This window comes from Acinonyx jubatus, chromosome A3 (assembly GCF_027475565.1).
Source record: "Acinonyx jubatus isolate Ajub_Pintada_27869175 chromosome A3, VMU_Ajub_asm_v1.0, whole genome shotgun sequence".
Taxonomy (NCBI): Eukaryota; Metazoa; Chordata; class Mammalia; order Carnivora; family Felidae; genus Acinonyx; species Acinonyx jubatus.
Genome location: NC_069388.1, coordinates 118,001,966 through 118,021,069, shown reverse-complemented (window position 1 = coordinate 118,021,069; position 19,104 = coordinate 118,001,966). Strand labels below are relative to the sequence as shown.

Here is a 19,104-nt window from a genome sequence, read left to right as displayed (position 1 = left end):
GGTGTTTTAGGTTGAGTTGATTTTGTTTTGACGTGCTGGTTCAAAATAAGATTGACCCTTTGGAAACTCAACTTGCTAAAGCCATGTACCCAGCTTCAGCTTGAGGGTTTAATTGAAAACAGATGAGGCACACGGCCACCCCGCAGGCCTCCAGACTGAGCGAGACCTCGGAGGAGGTACGCTGGCTCAGAGCAGAGGACGCGTGGCTTCAAAGGCAAGGGCCAGTGATGGGAAGTCTCATCCCAAGAGGAGGGTTTTGCTTCAAAAATAGCTTTTAATATGTGTTTTTTTAAAAAATGAAGACACTAAAGGAGCTGACCAGGCATATTTAAGACCCTATAAGCATAGGAAACACTAAAAGAACTCACTGGAATTCTATCTAAAAGCAGCCTTGGACAGGCTGAGTGAGCAAGTGAAGGAATGAGTTCACGTAATAAGAGACACGATGTTTTCTGTTATTTCGTCTTTTCCTATCATTTGATTTACCTGTGGTTGAACTCCTCCGCCTTCCCTGATTCCCCGGGGCGCTTTTCTGGACCTTGTGTTTGGTGATTAACAAGCATCACCTTGTGTTTTTGCCTTTTTACATATATGCCCTCCCACCTTGGGGACAGAGACATTTTACACACACGACCAAGTGTGGATGGCAAATGAAGAACTCTGCAATGTGTACTTATTTACTCCTCTGATTCTGCAAGCAATTGAGAAGCAGAGAGGAGGGGGATCTCCTGTGATTGGCCAGACCAGTTCGGTCAGTCACCGGATGACACAGCTCCAGACAGACCTCCCTCCGCTAGGGTGAATAGGGTGGGGAAGGGACCCTCCTTCCAGGGTTGGGGAAACCCTGGTGATTAGATAGAAACATCGTTGTCAGTTAATGAGGAGGCTTTGTGATGCGGCTTAGGCTGCGTAGGTGTGGTGAATGCTCACTTAGCCTAAGACCAGGCTACAAAGTGAGGCATAGAGGGATTAGTGTGTTCTCTTGGGGTGTCTTTCAACACCCTGCCCTAAGGTTCAGGGTGACCCTAAGCAGCGGAGCCAGTTCCCATGATGCATGTTAACTGAAGGAAGGAAGGCCGGCTCATCCTTCCGGTGCGTCTCGGTGGGGCCAATTATTAAACTCCCATTGATTCCCACCCTCCCGTCCCACTGCTTCTGTCAGGGATTCTGCCTGCCTTCCCCCCTGCTTCCATCCCCAGGGGCTGCTGGTGGAACCCCCTCTCCCGCAAGTCTCTTTAGTCAAGGCCAGATGTGACAGTGGATGGAGAACTCTCCAATCCTGCCCTGCAGTCAGGTGGAGGCTGGGGAGCCCCCGATGCTAATATTGGCCCTTGTGAGTGATGTGCCCACAATGCAGGGTGGGCCTTAGTGGAAGACCAGTCGGCTTAACCAGAGCGGAGTCTTTATCTCTTCGTTTCCTGCGCGAGGTAACACGTTGAAAGCACATCGCAGCGCCAGGCACCGACATCTGGCTCAGTCACTGTTAGCCAGAGAGACATGGTGGCTGGGAGATGCCTCCGGAGACAGCTTGCCTGGATTCAAGTCCCCACCACTGGTTGTCCCTGTGTCCCTGGGCAAAACCCTTTCCTTGTTTCAGCTGCCTCATCTGTGGATTGGGGACGACGGAGCTAGTAGCTTTCAAGGGGCGTGGTGGGGATTAAGTCCCTGTGCTTGGAACGGTGTCAGCACACGTACATGACATATATGGGCTGGTCCACGCTAACGTTTCCACCTTCTCTTCTTGTTAGGCTTCGTCCCACGGGGCCTTTATGGGTCTCAGGGCGGGGGGTGGGGTGGGGGACAAACTCAAGTGTCTGTGGCACATACAGGCTGGATTTGCACAGACTGGGGAGCATAGGAGAAAGGCACACCCAGAGGCGGGGGTGAAATTAGGAATTAGAGATACGATCTTGGTTAAGATTAAATATCTATACTTGCTTATATATATAAGGAAATCTGGGTGACTATTTCTTCATTGTGGTTTTTCAAAGCAGGCAAACCAGGCTGTAGCGAAGTCAACTGATTCAACACTTCATTTCCTCCCCTGAACCATCTCCCTGCTCCTCCTCCCCCCACCTTGGAATATTCTTCCTCTTCCTTGAAATGGTGCTGAAATTCTGCCATTTCAGCAGTCTGACACGGTGGGAAGGAGAGCTGCGTCCCAGTCAGGCAGACAGAGAGGATCCTGTGATCTTGGGCAAGTTATTTGACCGCTCTGAGCCCGGTTTCTCTGCGTTGAGGATGCCTACATCACAGCTGTGGTTGAGTGGATGACCCTACATAGAGCCACATGTGTGAACACACCTGGCGCACAGTAGGCATCTAACATACTCTGTTCACTCCTCTTTAGAGCAAAGCCTGCTTTAAGAAACCTGCCTGATTGTCATCACCCGGTGACATCAGGACGCCTGACGCTTCATGCATCTTAAAACTCGACAATTGATTATGTGCATAATTCTCTTTTTTTTTTCCCTGTTCCAGTATTTTGCTTCATTAACTCCCTCCTAGATGTCTTCAAGCAGCTCTGTTGGCTGGTTTCTCAAGGTAGAGTTCCATTTTTTTTTTGCTCGTATCTCTTCATGGTGTCTGGACAGTCCTCTCCAGACATGGGGCCTCAGGGCTGACTGTGACTTCTGAGTTCCTCCAGGTCCCTGCTCGAAGCGAGTTCCTGTGTTGGGTGTGCCTGGTGTACTAAGCCTTTTTGAGGGTAGCTCTGTGTGTACAATATGGCCAGAGAGTGACCTTGTCCAGGTTGCTGTCCCCGCTTGAAAGGACATGCAGGTGAAGAAAGACCCAATCTCATCATAAAATGGGGGCAGGGAGAGACCAGTTAGGTGAGGTGGCCTGTGGGAGGTCAGGGTAGGGGCCTCAGTAAACAGAAATGTTAAACAAGGCCTCCTCAACTCCACCCTGGCTTTAAACCCCCCGTTTGCAAAGTCTGGCTGCAGAGGCCTCCCGATGACCCCAATCTAAGTCCCCTCCACTCTCCAGTGATGGCTGAAGGCAGGAAGATAAGAGACTCCTTGAACAAGACACCCCCCAGGGAAATTCCATCAACCCCCTTGGAGGCTGCAACTGAGCTCTATAAACTGGGCTGGGGGCAGGGTGGGACTCGGAGAGGAGGGAGGGCAGGCGAGATAAGGCCTCTGACTTCTGGGCCAAGGGCCACGCTGGGGGTAGGAATCCCAGAGGAAGGCGTATGCAGCGCTTTCCAGTGGGGATTAATTAGGGTAAAATGTGGGGGTGAGTTGTGGCAACAGGACAGGAATGAGATCCCCTAAGCCTGGGGCTCAGGAGTGAGAATTTGTTCCCCAAATCCCGTCCTGTCTCCACCTGCAGTCCTGTCCCCTGTGCCCCAGGGTGAAAAGCTCCCCCCCTCACCTGAGCTCTGCCCCTCTTCCCACCCTTCCTTCCTCTTTACTCTCCTCTCTCTGGTCTTTCACATGTCCCTCACTCTTCCCTGCTCTCTGTATTCCTGTCCTTTGTTCTCCTCCTCTGAGTGGGCTCCCAGGGTAGGTGGGTGGCAAAGGGTGAACCCAGGTGGTTGCCTAGGCAACGAGCAAACTAGGACGAATGCCGGCCAGCCATCATGGCAAGACGGGGAACCCAATGAGGTCCCCAAGCCCAGAGCCTCCTTCCTCACACTCCGTTGTCCAGTCCGAATCTGGTTCCGAGGAGCTGGGCTGGCTGGAAGCTCATCCAGCTGGAAGGAAGCTCAGGCTGACCCCCTGGGCACCTGACACCTGCACCTGGCTCCCGCCCTGTCCCCAAGCTGCTCCTCGGCCCTGCCTGGCTCGCTACTTCCTCTCTGCGTGCCCTCCCTCTCGGCAGCCCCAGGTGCGTACACCTTCTTCCACAGGGCCAACCCCATCAGGGGAGCTTCACAGAGGCAAGACCTCAAAGGCCAAGGAGCCTTGGCAGGCAAGGCCTCACCCAGGCCATTCACACGCTGGTGAATAAGACATCAGCCATTGCCACCGATGGCCATCAGGCTCTGTGGAAGAGGAGCCCCAGGGCCGGCTTTCTGAGGGATCAGGAAGCCTGGGGCTCCGACCAGCAGGCCCAGATTTCTGAGGAGCTGTGGGTGGGGAGGACTTCCAGAGGCTTTGGGTCCAACTCCAGATAGAGTTCTTGCTGGTAGGGGATGGACGCCTGGTGGGCAAGGATGGCAGCTGTGGTGGAGGAGGGAGGGAAAGACTAAGTGACAGGAGTCCTGGGTTCGGGCCATGGTGGAGCCAGCATGACCCAGGAGCTGGGACTTGAATGAGCAGCTCACGGTGAACAGGTGATCTTGAGGCCCGCTGGTGTAGACGTACCCCCTACATTTCCCACCCCACCCCACCCCACCCCACCCCAGATCATGTGCTTCGTCTGAGGATTCACTCTCCTGAGGGGGGGAAAGCTGCAGCACCTGTGGCCAAAACCCGAAAGCCAGAGGCCCCCACTGTACGTATGTGCAGGTGCACTGAGGACTCACCGTGCCCCTCAGCAGGACTGGGGTGGGGGTGGGGAGGAGCGAGTCCGCCGACCATCCTCCCACAGGCCCCGGGCCTTCAAACTCCGGCCGGGAGGTGCGCCAATGGCTGCAGGCCGACGTCCTAAGAGGTTCCTCTGGTTGAGGACTCTGCAGGGGATTCAGGCTCTAATTCTACCGGACGCATCCGTCCTCATCTTCTCTCCTGGGCCTGTGTCCAGAACCCCTCTGAGCAGTGACCGTTTCCCTTCCCTGGTGCGCTGTCCCATGTGTGTCCCCAGTCTGACAGGCTTCAGAAGGCAGTGCAGCCCCCCCAAGCCCACCCCCATGCCCTAGTTATGAATTCAGACCAGGCTTCAACCTTAACCTCTAAGGCCCCATGTTCACTGAGGCCTGGAGAGGGGGGCCTGGGGCTCGGCACACCGTCAGAGCTCCGAAGTATCTTCTCGAATGAATGACAGTCCCACATCAAGCTAACTTGTCCTCTCCCCACTTTTTTTTTTTTTTTTTTTTTTTTTAGTGAACTCTACACCCAACGTGGGGCCTGAACTCACCAAGAGATCAAGAGTCACGTGCTCTACCGACTGAGCCAGCCAGGCGCTCGTACGTGTCACTTCTTAATCTCTACCTTTAGCAGGGCTAGGCTCCCTTCACTTCAGAAATACCAAGACGCTCTCTGGTGCCTGCCTTTCAAGAGCCCTCCCACCACCAGCAAGTCCCAGTTCTCCTCATGGCCTCCCTCGGGAATTACCCACTTTCAAAAACGAAAGCACTCACCACCCATCCAAACCTTCACACAACTGAGAAGCTGGTATCGCTTCCTGGAACTTCTAAACGGATTCGATGTCCACTTCTTCTACCCTGTGGCCCTGCCCTGGCCGTCCCCGCTTGGAGTAGGAGGCAGAGGGCAGATGATGCCGGCACACTCCACCTGCTCGCAGCCATGCCCGGGCAGGAGAGACACCGACACACCACCCACAGACCTGGTTTTCCAGGCAGGGTTAAGTGTGCAGAGAAGGCATCACAACCCCTGGGATCTGCTCTTCATAACTGGGAAGGCCTGCCGCCCTCACCTTGGGCCCTCCAGTAATCATTTCCTCTTGGGCAATGGATTCTGCTCATGGGAGTTGGAGCTTCAGGTAGGCTGGAAGTAAGCAGCCCGGCTGGGCCCCGAATACGGTTTAACATCGAATATAGTGTTTGCATTCTGGGGAAAGCATCTGGGTGTAAAAGCCCCCGCTGTGGGGGCCGGGGGACTGTTATGCCACTTCCCCCCCACTCCCTCTGGAGCCAGGCAGGCCCTCAGCCTCCCCCGTTGCTAAGACCAGACCGTGCAAGACCCACTCAGTCACTGCGCATCTGGGATACTGCTCTTCCACGCCTTCATGGCCTGTCTTGTAATGCTGCCCTCTCTTAACATGTCTATGGGGCAGGCCCAATTGCTTGTTGGAGACCACAAAAAAAAACACAAAAAAACAAAAAAATTAAGACCACTGGTCTTGGCACATGCTCCCCAGGGCACCTAACCAAGAAAAGGGACTGCTGAGGCCCCTCTTTTTCTTCCTTTAGAATAGACCACCGACTCTGGCCTTCCTCCACCTGCTGGCGATGGCTCCTGAACTTTTTCTCCTCATAAATGTGTACTGTGGTCCTCGCCACGTCGTCTTTGGACCAGCAGCACCAATGCTACCCAGGAGCTTGTTACAACTGCTACTGAATCAGAAACTGGGGGGGTGGAACCTAGCTATCCATACATTACAAGCCTTCCGGGGGATTCCAAGTTTCAGAACCACTGGTCTTGTATCTTCCCTGAGAGCCCCAGGTAGGAAGCCTTAGTTTTCTGATCCACACGTGGAGAGCCTGTTGAGGTGCATGTGGCTTGCAGCTATGGGAGTTTCATCCCAAGGAAGATGGGCTACCTGTCTCCCACACTTCCAGTTTGCAACAGGCGTCTGGCCCCTGGCAGAGGAGAGGCCCAGGGAGGCTGGCTAGCTTTGGAATCCACTGAATGGTTCTTCATAAGGCCTTTTCTTCCAGAAGGTGCAGCAGGAATTCAGATGGCTCTAGGCATTGCCATAGCAACTGTACCTTTCTGAAGTCGTCACGGACTGCAGGAGCAGGGAGTAAGCAACGCAAAAGAAGGGGAGTCTGCCGGTGGATAAAGCGCAAGCAGCAGACGAGGGGGCTGTGAAAATAAATGGAACCTCAGCACGGCTGGGACTTTGGGATCTGCACTTGGTGGGCCTGCGGCTTCCTCAAGACCCAGGATGCATTTAGGACCTCTCGAGGGGTCTTCACGGCTAGGAAACAGCAGCCCAGGGGGCCTATGATGCTGACAGTATACGTCACTTCTCTTAAAAGATCATCTACTCAGGTTAAATTAGACTCCTAAACGGTCACAGAGCAATTAAGAAGGAAGTGCCCCCTACCTAGGGTGACACCTGTGTTCCAGGTCAGAGTTGAGGAAAGGGACCAGCTTCAAGCTCCTGATACGGATCTGCATTCTACAGCACATGCCAAGAAGTCAGGAGGCACCTCAGGGGCCTTAGATAATGGTGGATATTCTAGCTGCAAAAGAACTCACTTGTCAACCAGAGTTTATATAAAACCCAACACCCCATGCACTGTCATGCTGGCGTCTGAGCTCATCGCCGTGGCTCTCTCTAGTCCTTTTTATCGTCCTCCAAGTACACGTGAGAGGCTGGGAGTCCAGAGCCTCTCCTGCGGTTGAGGACGTTAAGGCTGCTCCTTGGTGCAAGAACCTGCCGAGCAGTGGCTGGGGGCCTTGTGGGCTCGGGCAACCTCCCAGGTGTGGAGGGACACACAGGGGGCCCAGAGGACACTGCCATACACCACGCGCACCTTAGCCCTTGGCTGTTTTGGAGCCACTGGTGCTTTTAATCTGTTCTCTGGCTCCTTCTGCTCTGGAAGAAGCAAACAGTTCATGTGAGGAATCGGGAAGTGGGGTCCTGCTCTGTCCTCAGGGGCAGGGTCCAAAGTGTGGGAAGTCAGGATTGTGGGGGGAGCACACAGTCATCCCTGAGACCTTGTTGTAGCCCTGCCGCCCCCCCCACCCCCGCCCCCCATCCCATACCTAATCTCACCACTGGTTGGCACGGAGTGTCCCTCAGAACTTTCCATATGGTTACTTTCATTCTTGCCCCATCTGGCCCTCCAGGCAAGGCTGGATCCCTGTTTCCTGAGCGTGTGGGAGAACCTTTTCACCAGTGCTTTTGTTTTACCAGAATCCCTGTTGGCTCTCCGGGGCCTCGGCTCACTGCTGGTCACGGCTGGGCCAAGGCAGCGCTCGGAAGCTGCTGTGGAAGGCCAGCCCTCCACGGGCGTGGGGCCTCTCCGCAGGCTCCCATTTCCTCTCTGCTCTCACACAGCTGGAGCGATCCAGGCTGCACCTGCCCCTCATACGTAGTATTCATGACATGGAGGCCCTGGGCCTAGCAGCGCACAGCACTCCCGGAATAAGCCTTGACCTCCTTCCTGGGTGGGAGTAATGAGGAAGCAGGGACAGTGAGAGGGAAGGATGGAGAGTCAACCCCACCCGTTTCACCCTGGCTGCGCCCTCACGAGGTTTCCACGTGACTCCCTCCGTGGGTGGCTACGGGCTGAGCCCACTGGCTCCGCAGGCAGCGGGCAGGGGTCCGCAGGGGCGTGTGTGTTGGGGGGATGAGAGAGCCAGCTGTGGGGCCTCTCACTTCATTCCAGTCGCTGCCCTTTATAAATATTTATAGCCGTTCCACTACTAAAAATAACATCCTGGAGCCCAGGGAGCAGAAAAAAAATAAATGAAAATCACCGGGAATTGGGATTGATTATCATGTGTGCCAGAGCAGAATGGAACCCTGAGAAGGGGGAGGTGGCGGGAGCACAGCGTCCGGGGGTCAGTGCTCCCTCTGGTGGTCACCGGTCAGCGCTCCCTGGCCGGCCGGCGGCGGGCTTTGCTGCAAAGAATCCTCTCCCGGGCTGCTCTCTGCTCCCCCTTGCCGCCTAGGCTGCTGAGCAGCGAGCGGCACCAACCGGGGCGGAAGCCTAGCTAACCAGTATGAGAGAAAGGAAGGAGGCTATTTTTAGCACTGTGGCCAGGGTGTGAATATCTGTAAAACTCAGTAAAGCCTGAAGCTGTCTTTGCACGACACAGGGAAGAAAACCTGTTGGTTTTTAAAGGTCAAAGGTGGTGAGGAAAGTTGTGCCCCCACCCCAGGGAGCACGCGATGTGCCGGCAAGACGCCAGCAAGAACTCCATCAGGTCACACACACAGGAGATTCGTGCTGTTTCTTTTCTCTTTTCAACCTCCCGGTAAATTCCTGTTGCAGAGATGAGACCGTGGCCCGAGGGGAGTGAGGAAGATGCTAGTTCATGCAGGACTGTGCAAGGGGGAGGCCCACCGGCGGCAGCGGCATCAGGCAGTCCCTCCCATTTCCCACCGGCTTGGGCTCCCCTCTTCCTGCCAGGTAGTGACGTCTGGCAGCCTGCAAGCCTGGTCCAGGTGTGCAGCCGAAAGATGGACAGGAATGCGCCTCTGGGGGAAGATCTCGCCTTCCTCATGTCAACGCCAGCTTGCTGCATGTCCCCTGTGCCTGTGCAGGACAGACACGCTGTTACTCACGGGTGCTGCAGAGGGTCTCCAAGCAAATGCTGCTAACATCTGCTGGGGCAAGGCAATGTCCTGGGATGGGGCCGTCGGGATGCTTACCTTTCAACTCAGAAGATGCAAAGAGTCGATAATACTCGTGCTCCTTTTTAGGGAAAGGGGCTTTCTCTTTTGTGGGGGGTACCTAGAGTTTTTTGGGAGTTGCTGCTGGGGTCACAGGGTCAGGAAACGTTTCTGGGAAGAAAGAACGGGGTTTACAGTGCGAGGTTTGGAATGTGGTGCTTTTTTGGGAAGAAGGATTGTGACTGAGGAGAAGGGCACTGAGCTTGGAGAGGTGCTTACAAACACTGGGTGGCAGGGACGACAGCCTTAGATTCAGGCCGGAAGAGGGCAGAACTTAAGGGTCTGTGAAACTGAGCCACCTGAGTTTTTATGCTTTTCATTTGACTCTCTACTCCTGATGAGTTTCTCCTAACTCCCGATCTGAGGTCTGAGGATAGCGTCCGGAGACCCAGCTCCGCTTCCAGTTCTGGCACCAAGCTCCCAGGCCGTGGGCCTTCTTCATTCCCTCCTCTGCGGGAAGAGGGGGGGCCAGATGGCTCTGGCATGCCTATCCTTATCCCCCAGTTCCTCTGTGCCCCCGGGGAGGGGGGCTCTGGCAAGCTCCTGAGGGGCAAGTCAGCTCCTGACTCCCTCGTTGGCTGCAGCGGCCTAGGCCTGCTGTTGGGAAGGGCCTTGCCTGAATGTGCAGTGAATTTAGGTAAAACCCTGCCCAAGCCCTGGAGGCCCTGAGATTTCCAGGGCAGCGGGAGAACTTCTGCAGCTTGGGTGCTTCCCATAGAGGCTTGCACAATCCCTGAGTCAGTGCAGGCTCCCAGACGGCAGGTCCCGCAGCGCTGGCAGAACAGAGCCCCTCAAGGGCTGGGTGCACGTGGGGGGTGGGGCCGGCAGGAAAAGGCCTGGAGGCGTTCCTTTTTTGGGACCATGGGGCTGCAGCCCTGGCTTTTCTGCCTGGAAGATCTGTAACTGAGGAAGACGGCCTAACTTTTAAACACAAGAAGTGGGGGAGGGGAGGGAAAGAAAGATTGACAAATAAAGAGACATCTCGCGGCCAAACCAAAGACATCTATCTTCCAAAGAACTGTTCTGAACAGACTGGTTGTCCAATTATTTTCATCCCTTCTTTCTAGCAAGCAGGCCCCGGAGCCTCACTGTCTTGGAACTGGGAGAAGAGTCGAGGTCCTCAGATGGAAAGACGTGAAAGACTACCTCCTAAAGCAGTGAGCACTGTCCCAGAGGGAAATCTGTATTTTCATTAATTTTTTAGGACGAGGGGGTGAGGGTTGGCAGGCACCACAGGAAATGGCTTGGTTGGCTCTATTGGAGTGGATGTGACCCTGGAGGACGGAAATACGTGTCTGTGGCCAGGTTCCAAGGCAGATCAGAGCTCTGGGTGTCGGAACCCGGGGCGCCGGCACAGACCCTGGGAGAGAAATGATGGTGGTTGTGGGCAACCAGCAAGGTGGCAGAGGTGGCCGGGACGGCCTTGGCCACTGGCTCCCAGAGCCCGTGTCGGCTGGCAGCTCTTGGGTCTGTCGGCTGCATCCAGACACCAGTGATACCAACCGATGCCCGAGGCCCAGGCCAGACCCAGCGTAGAGCAAGATGGGCCAGAGCCCGGAAGAGGGGCCAAGAAGGTATGATAGCGGGGCCGGGGCAAAGCGAAAAGGTGAACTGGGCTCTTTAAGAAAAACTTTAACTGGAATCTCTCCCCTTCAGGGTGGCTGGCTTGGAAAGTGAGACCAAGGAAAGGGAGGAGGGAAAGGAAGACCGTGGGTACAAAGGGAAAGGGGCCGTGGGGAGGGCAGAGAACACTGTACTCACCCGCGCTTCCTCTCTGTCCCGGCTCCTCTGCTAACCTGTGCAGCACGGACACAAACAACACACGGAGTCACACCTGGGGTGTCTCACCAGCCTGCATCTTCTCCCCGGGGACTACCGGCCCACGCACCCACGGGCTTCTGGACTTCACTCTCCCCTTTCTGCCCCCTATGCTGGCTTTTCCCAACCAAGTATGAAAAGGGCCAGGAGAGTCATGCTACCTACAACCAGCACCTGCAACGGATGCAGAACAACCATGGAGAAACAAGTGTCTCTCGGGAGAGGGAAAATACTACTACTAAAATGGAAATGAAGCCACCCTAAATCTAGGGAGCAGTTATATCAGGGGGCGCAGCCCATCTGGTTCTGAAAGTGACCAAGGTGAGAAGGAATTAAATTTCGATACTGGCGGTGTTTCCTGCCTGCAGGCGTGTCTGCTTGGGGATGCTCAATCACTCCTGCTCCCCCTGAAATCTTGAACACCAACTGCACCCACAAAAGCCTGAGAATTCACAGAGGGCCGCTGCTGTCAGCCTACCGGACATACACCAGCGTACTCTGAGCGAGCAAACTGGATTTACAGCTCCCAACACCATGGGTGGCAGGTTCTGGGAGAGGCAGTTCTGAAGGACAAAGGAGCATAACATGAGGCCCTGGAGTGGCCGAGATGAATTTCGGGCTCTGAAGTACCGTGTCAGTCTGTTTCATCTGTGTAGTCCTGGCGACAAGGACTCTGAACACCCCAGGCGAGCAGTGAGGGGATGCGAAGTCAGTGCGGCACCCCAGGGGAGCAGAAGCATTCCCCAGAATGCAGCCAGCCAGAGATCCAGGGTAAGGCAGTGAGGGGGCTGAGATAGGGGCGAACGTGCTGGTGAAGTCTGCTTTGGTCACGAATTCTTCAAAAGTGCCCATTTGACTCTTAGGGTTTTTGCACTGAGCAGACTATGCCTGCCCGGTGGGGTGCTGACCAAATTGTGTTTATGTTAGGTCAGCATCACTTCAACCCCAAAGAAGCACATCTCCTCTCTCTCTATGGTTGACAGTCACTCTTCTCCAACACCTCGGTGACCGCGGTTACCGCCATGTTGGTCTATAGTAAAATCTCATGTCTAGACCACGGCAGACCATCGGAAGGTCCATCTGTAAAAATACCTGGCTTGTACCTCCACCCACATACCTGCCACAGTTCAGCTAAGAAGACATATCCTGAGACCTGTATGTACAATGCCAAGAGTCAAACATTTGTTTAAAACCCTACTCAAGTCTCACCCTGGCTCTTAACACTCTTTTCCTTGGGATGGCACCTAAAGCCACAGCAACGGAAACTCAGGTGTTCCCACAAGGTCTCACGGGGACAGACAGAAACGTTGGTGTGTGCACTGGAAGAGAGATGGGGAGACACTAAGAGCAAGAGGGGCAGAGAGGAGAGATGCTGGCAGAGAACACAGGTGCAGACAGAGGCCCCTGAGACCAGGGGGCACCAGGCAAGGGGAACTATGCCTGTCCACATGTGAGATGCAGCCCACACCCAGCCCTGAACCAAGACCAAGGCTGCAGTCCATGGTCATGGCAAGGCCCAAGTGGTCAGGGCCACCCTCCGTGTGCTGCACACAATGCAGGGAGGCTGAGGAGAAGCCATGGGAAAAGCTACTGGGAAGGGAGGGTCAACGGGAAGAGAGGCCAAAGCAGCAGATGTTACGTCTTCAGCCAAGAACATTCCACATGAACGCTAGGATCTGGATGAGTTGTGTGTGTGTATGTGTGCGTGTGTGTGTGCCCGCGCGTGCATGCGTGCGCACGCGTGTGACTGGAGCACGTGTTTACGGAGTGTGAACTTATCTCTGTGCATCTCCTCCCCGCTTCGTCTCTTGCACAACAACCCTTCTGCCTTCCCCCTGGTCTGCTCTCGGCAAGGAAAGGGTCTTCTCTACCATTCCCTGTGGCACTGCTAGATGTCTCAAATACAGCTGACCTCGACTTCTGACATTTGGGCGGCCATGCCAAATGTGCTGTGGTCCTCAATCCCGCACAGTTGCCGTCCACTGCCTCGCAGGCCTCACTGACTCCCTAGAGGACTGTGGCACCTGGACTCTGCTTCTCCACTCCTCCCAGGATCCTGGACAGTCTCAGAGTCTGGTGGCAAACTCTGAAGGCCTGCCTCTCCTGCCCCGCGAGCCCCTGTGGCAAGCAGCACGGCAGACCCTACCCCCAGGCACCCCCCCCCCCCTTACCTTCCCACCTTCTTTGCCTGCAGCTCCCACTCCACTTCTTCCCACCCTTCCTTACGACTTTTCTCACTTTGCCTCGTCTACCAGCTGCATGGGCGCTGATTCCCGGCTCTGCCAGCTATGATCTGTGCAGGTTATTGAACCGCTCTGAGCCCTGTCTCAAATCCTGTGAAATCAAACAGGAAGGGTGTGCTCAGTGCAGAGCATTCAGCAGGGGTAGAGAGAGTGGGCACACCTTCAGAGCCCAGCCTCCTCGCGGCCGCTCCCGCTTTGTCCCTGACGAAGCACTCTCTAGTACATCACCTGGCTTACTTCCTTGTATGTGAGAATTTACTGACACCTCACTATGTGCCAGGCACTCTTCTGGGCACTGGGGATACATCCTGAACAAAACAGACCGAAATCTCTACCTTGTGGAGCTCATGTTTTGGAGGAATCCAGAAATAGACATATTAATATAGGACCGAAATAAGAGCTCATATAACTCCCAAATGTTTTTTGTTCAGCATGGCACAGACACATGAAGATTAAGTGTGTGTAGTGGGGTCAGAAGGACCCAGTTCACACTGAATCTCTGCTGCTTTACAGCTACGTGATCTATACTTCTGAGAGCCTATTTTCTCAGTGGTAAAATAGGGACACTGTTATGTGTCTCACAGGGTTGTTAAGTGTCAAATGAGATAATACGTGGACATCATTTAGCACAGCTCCTTGTTCATAACAAGTTATTAAGCAAGTTTTCTATACAAGAAAACGAGGAAGGCATTACTGTCCTTTGCTGATACCTTTCTTTATTGCTTTTAATTCTTCCATCAAGGCCAGAAAACCACTTGGCTATTTTGCCCACAAGAATCGCTTCCTTTTCAGAAATGTTTCTTGTATTTATAATCACACACTCAAAGTTTGATGATTAACTTTTCCTGCTACTTCATTTTATCTATTTATTCTGCATATCTCTGTCTTGCCTTTCTGACTAGATTATAAACTCCTGGAGGCAAAGGGTCATGTTCTGTGCTCTGCTGGTATCTACTTCCTATATCCGAACCATCTATCACAGTATCTGGAAATCAGGAGGCTTTTCTTGATCGCCTGACACCGCCACCTCCAGGGCAAACCTTGATGGTCGGTTGGGAAAAGTAGGCAGAAGGAACTGTGGGGGTTGGAAAGCTTTGGGGGAAGGGGCAGCAGGAAGGAAAGCAGAAACAAAAGGGAGGGGAGTTTCCCTCAGGGGCTGTCCAGCTCTGCCTCCCACTCAAACTAGGGGTCCTGTGAGCTGCCTTTACCTCTTTCTTTCCCACTTTGCATCTTCTTTTCTTCTTCCTCTGCACCTTCCTCTGCTGTGAAAACAAGTCCAAGGAGGCCAGTGACCCTTCAGCACAGCACAAGCATAGAGGGAAGGTGAAGGTGGTAACTCAGAAGGCTTGGGACGAAGCCCTAGCTAAAGGCTCACGGTCCCAGGCCTGCACGGGTGCTGACGCTCACCTAGTACACGCCCTGCGTGGTGCATACCCTAGCACTGTTTACCCATAAGCCCTACGCCCTTAGGGGCAGCACAGCTGAGGTCACTCACCTTGCTGCTGGTTCAGTTGCTGGCTTCCCTGGTGACCAGGTCGGGGGTGGCTGCCTCTTCTCCATGCCCGCTTTCCCTAAGGTGACGACACCCACTGGGGATACATCTAATACCTTGCATTCAGGTTCAAGAAAGCAACCATAAAAGTTCATGGTGGGAGAATACCTAGATTAACACTGGCTTCTGTTAAGAAAAAACAACCAGGGGTGCCTGGGCGGCTCAGTCGGTTAAGCTTCCAACTTTGGCTCAGGTCATGATCTCTCGTTCATGAGTTTAAGCCCTGTGCTGGGCTCTGTGCTGACAGCTCGGACCCTGAAGCCTGCTTCAGATTCTGCCTCCCTCTTTCTCTACCCCTCCCCCGCTTGTGCTCTGTCTGCCTCTCTCTCAAAAATAAAATAAAACATTAAAAAAAAATTTTTTTTTTAATAGAAAAAAGAAAAAAACCACCAAAAGGGGGCGCCTGGGTTGCTCGGTCGGACTCCTGGTTTCTGCTCAGGTCATGCTCTCCCAGTTTGGTGAGTTCGAGCTCCACGTCAGGCTCTGTGCAAACAGTATGGTGTCTGCTTGGGATTCTCTCTCTCCCTTTCTCCCTTCCCCTCTGCCACTCACACTGTCTGTCTCTCTCTAAATAAATAAATAAATAAATAAACTTAAAAATTTTTTTTAAAAGATAAAAACCACCCCAAACTAGAAGTTTCGGCTGATAACAAACTTAAAATGACTGAACAGCAAAGTGGCTGTGTGTTAAAAGCTAATGTCCTCAAAGGTTGCTTTCCCTGGAGCCTCCCTGAGCGAAAGCAGGCATGGAGAAGAGGTGTCACCCCCAGCGCAGTCAGCAGGGAAGCCAGCAACAGAGCCAGCAGCGAGCTGGGCTCTGCAGGGAGCACATCCCCCGTGATAGGGAGGAGTGTGCTCAGCTCTGGGAGCTCATTTTGAATTGGGGCCTTGAAACTCTCGACCATATCCCAGTGTTGGCAAGCAAAATGGTGAAGTGAAAACCACGTTACGTTAAGAATGGCTGAAGGAGGGGCGCCTTGGGTGGCTCGGTCTGTTACGTTTCAGTCTCTCCATTTCAGCTCAAGTCATATGAGGTCATGTTTTGTGAGATCGAGCTCCTTGTCGGGCTCTGTGCTGACAGCGCAGAGCCTGCCTGGTATTCTCTCTTTCCCTCTCTCTGCCCCTCCCCTGCTTGCACTCACTCTCTCTCTCTCTCTCTCTCTCTCTCTCTCAAAAAAGGAATGGCTGAAGGAACATCGAACAGCCACCTAAAGAGAAGGCGTAGGGACAGCCATGTTACCTGTCGTCAAACACTTGAAAGGCCAAATTAATAGGAGTAGGAAGGACTGAACTTACTCTGGGTGGCTTCAGAGGGTGGAATGAGGATAAACTGCTTACAGAGAGGCAAATTTTGGCTCCCTGATAAGAAAGACCTTCCTCATGATGAGAGCTGGTCATGAATGAGCTCACTGGAAATATTCAAACAGGACTTTTACATTGGGCAGCAACCTGGATTAGATGACTTCTAAGATGTTTTCCAACCTTTAGATTCTACTATTTGTGAAAGTATTTTGAAAAAGATGAGGAGGACAAGCTACATCTATAAACAGTATGCTCACATGGTATGGAAAATACGTAGAGACAATCTGAACATCTCACCTCATCCTAACAAAACCCTTGGTGGTGACAGTAAACGTGTGTGGGTGTTGGGCCAGCCTCTTCCATTCACTGAGAAACTGGCAGCTCGCACGTAAAGGGAATCTGTTTCTGAATTTTGGAAAGGTGCTGTCATGTGTGGACTTAGTCCACATCTACCTGTGGACTTCAGGGCTTGGGAGGGAACAGAGTCAGTGAAAGGGGCCCTCGTGGGGCTGTGAATCTGACATCTTGTCCCGTGTGGACGGAAGGGCTCTGTGGTGGAAAGAGCCCTGGCTTCAGGTTCTTCAGACCTAAGTTCTAGGACCAGCTTCACCCCTTCAAGCAAATCACTCTTCTGATAATCACTCACTGCATTTCTGAAGGGGACTAGATGACATGTTCTCTAAGGCGCCTTCCAAATACATCACATTCATTTTGTTAAAACCACCCTTTCCTACCATAAGAGATTGCTGGGTATCCCTGTGACCTGTTAGTTTTGTGAAGCTGTTTGGTCTCTGTGTGCCGTGTGTTTAATGGTGTCCGGTTACCTCTCATCTAGTGTGATGAGCTCATGAGCCACTGATTTTGCCCTAACCCTAGTAAGTAGTCACAAGGCACGGTGTGATTAACGTCCATGGCCTGAAATTCTTTCAAAAAGTGGGATTTCTGGCATCTGTGGGAAGTTCTATTAGGGAAGGGACTCTCTAATCACCCGTGAAGTCATGTCAAAGGCAGTCACCTCTTGTATTTATGTGTGTTTATCATACAATAAAGAGGGGGCAGTGCTTCTGAGGATTGAGGAATGGGACCAGAATGGAGACTCTGTCACCTTCACACCCCCTCCACGGGAGAACTGGCATCTTAATTGCATTGAAAAAACCAACCTAGGCCATACGCTTACTCTCTTCTAAGTGGAATCAGGCAGATTTGAGAGTGAAGCCATGGGCCAGACCCATGACAACACTAAAGGTGTATGCTTTCTCCTTCAAAGGTCTGAAGAAATACCCAAGGCTTCCCTTCCCTAAGAGCCTGGACTGATGATTTCAGTGGATGTGTTTGAACAGTCCATGGAAACACTGCTTTATATTTTTATTTAATAACCTTGTTAAGCGACTTCAACATATTCAAAAGCATTATATTAGGTGAAAAGAACAAAGGAGGGCCATATGTAGTGCTCAGGAAGGGAACCTATGTGTTTAATACGGAACATGGGAATCTGATTACTCTACACCGATTAGTAAATACCTGGCAGTTATAAAATGAAGAGAGTCATGGGGAGTCTTGAAAATATGACGATAGGGGAATGGCCTTTTATTATTTCTCTTTCATGGGTTTTATGTAAGAGGAACAATGAGGTAAGGGTGTCTGGAAAATCAGTGAAATAGCTAAGTGATGGAGAGACTGAGGAAGGAGCCACAGGGAAGACTGGACAGAGGAGCGAAGGAGCAACAGACTCAGGTCACAAACGTCACATGAGATCAGAGCCTAGTCGTGGACAAAAGGAGAGAATAGGGTTTCAAAACCAAATCAAATAGGAGAGAGCAGAAAGGCAACTGGGAGAAAGTCCAGAAGCTTTTGTGGCTGATTCAGTTCCAGTCTTCCAGGAAAGCCTCAGAACGAGGCGGTCGCGCAGCCCTGGGGGGAGAGAGGCTGTGGACAGAGAGCTGGTGGAGGACGAATGAAGCAGGGAAGGGGCTAACTGTGTGTGCGTGGGGCTCTGAACTTCTTTAAAGTCTGGATTGGGTCTGTCCTGCAAGGAGCATTCTTGAGAGAAACATAACGTGTCAGCGTCTCTGTGTGATCACGTGTGGCAGAGAGGCTCCCTGGGCCAAGACGTCCAGTGTGTTCCTAGAAGGCAAAAAGGCTGAGTGGTGAACTGAGGTGGCGTGTGCTATGTGATGATGTTTTACCACGTGGTGAGGACGTGAGGAGGGCGTGGGGATGGAAAGGGGCGCGTGAGGCCGGGCAGGAGCTCTGGGCTTCACCTGAGTGGAGCTCCTTCACCAGGGATGACATGGTGTTGGTGATGGAATCAGCGGCCACCAGCAGGTCACTGCGGAGGTTTCGCCTCGTACCTGAGGACAGTCAGAGCAGACGGCGATGGCAGGTGGGCGGGCGTGGAGAAAGAGCCGAGCGCATGCCTCGGTCTGCCAGGCCCTAGACGCGGTGCAGGGCACCTAGGGGAGATGGGGCATCTCCACCCGCTCCCGGGCACATCAGGGGCACGAGGCACCTAAGTCCTCCTTCTCCTCCCTCTTCTTTTCCACCTGAGGAGTAGGAACCCGTCAGCGGCACGCTTCTCAGCCACGATCAAGGGAGTTGGATTCCAGAATGAGAGTCGGATTCCAGGCTCGTTGGCCTGATGTAGGACTTTACTCTCCGCCAGCTCCACCAGGCAGTACTTTGTCTCCCTGACAGGACTTCCTTAGCCACGGCGTCTTCCCCCAACTATATGACACGGCTGGTCGCTAGCCCCTCAGACAGTTGTAGTGATCCTGTGCTGAGTGTGCCTTCAGCAAGGCCCTGTTTAGAGCTCCACTCTTCCTTCTCTTAGTTGCTCTAAAGAGTTTCCAGGCAAAGCATGACTCCAGGAATGATACCACCCAATTCCTCCAGAGGAGGCAAAGCCTAAAGGACAAGGCACTTCCCGTAACCCGGGGGGAAAAAAAAAGCACAGAAGCCCCGGAGGCCTGCTCTTCACAAACTTAC

At 53.2% G+C, this 19,104-nt stretch overlaps 1 protein-coding gene across 33 annotated transcripts in view; it reads right to left on the bottom strand.

Moving 5' to 3' along the window:
• Positions 1–8,512: 8,512 nt before the first annotated feature.
• Positions 8,513–19,104, bottom strand: part of DTNB (dystrobrevin beta) — a 239,834-nt gene continuing 229,242 nt past the window's right edge. For 17 of the 33 annotated variants that reach the window (XM_053201135.1, XM_053201140.1, XM_053201149.1 and 14 more), the window contains 4 exons: positions 18,381–18,470; positions 14,474–14,527; positions 10,966–11,000; positions 8,744–9,067 (listed from right to left, as the gene is read on the bottom strand). In XM_053201135.1, coding sequence (XP_053057110.1) covers positions 10,996–11,000; positions 14,474–14,527; positions 18,381–18,470 — 149 coding nt within the window. In that variant the 3' untranslated portion in view covers positions 8,744–9,067; positions 10,966–10,995. Of the gene's footprint in view, positions 9,068–9,183; positions 9,316–10,480; positions 10,565–10,965; positions 11,001–14,473; positions 14,528–17,469; positions 18,244–18,380; positions 18,471–19,104 lie in introns of those variants that run through there. The other 16 variants (XM_053201144.1, XM_027033350.2, XM_027033354.2 and 13 more) reach the window with 12 other exon arrangements.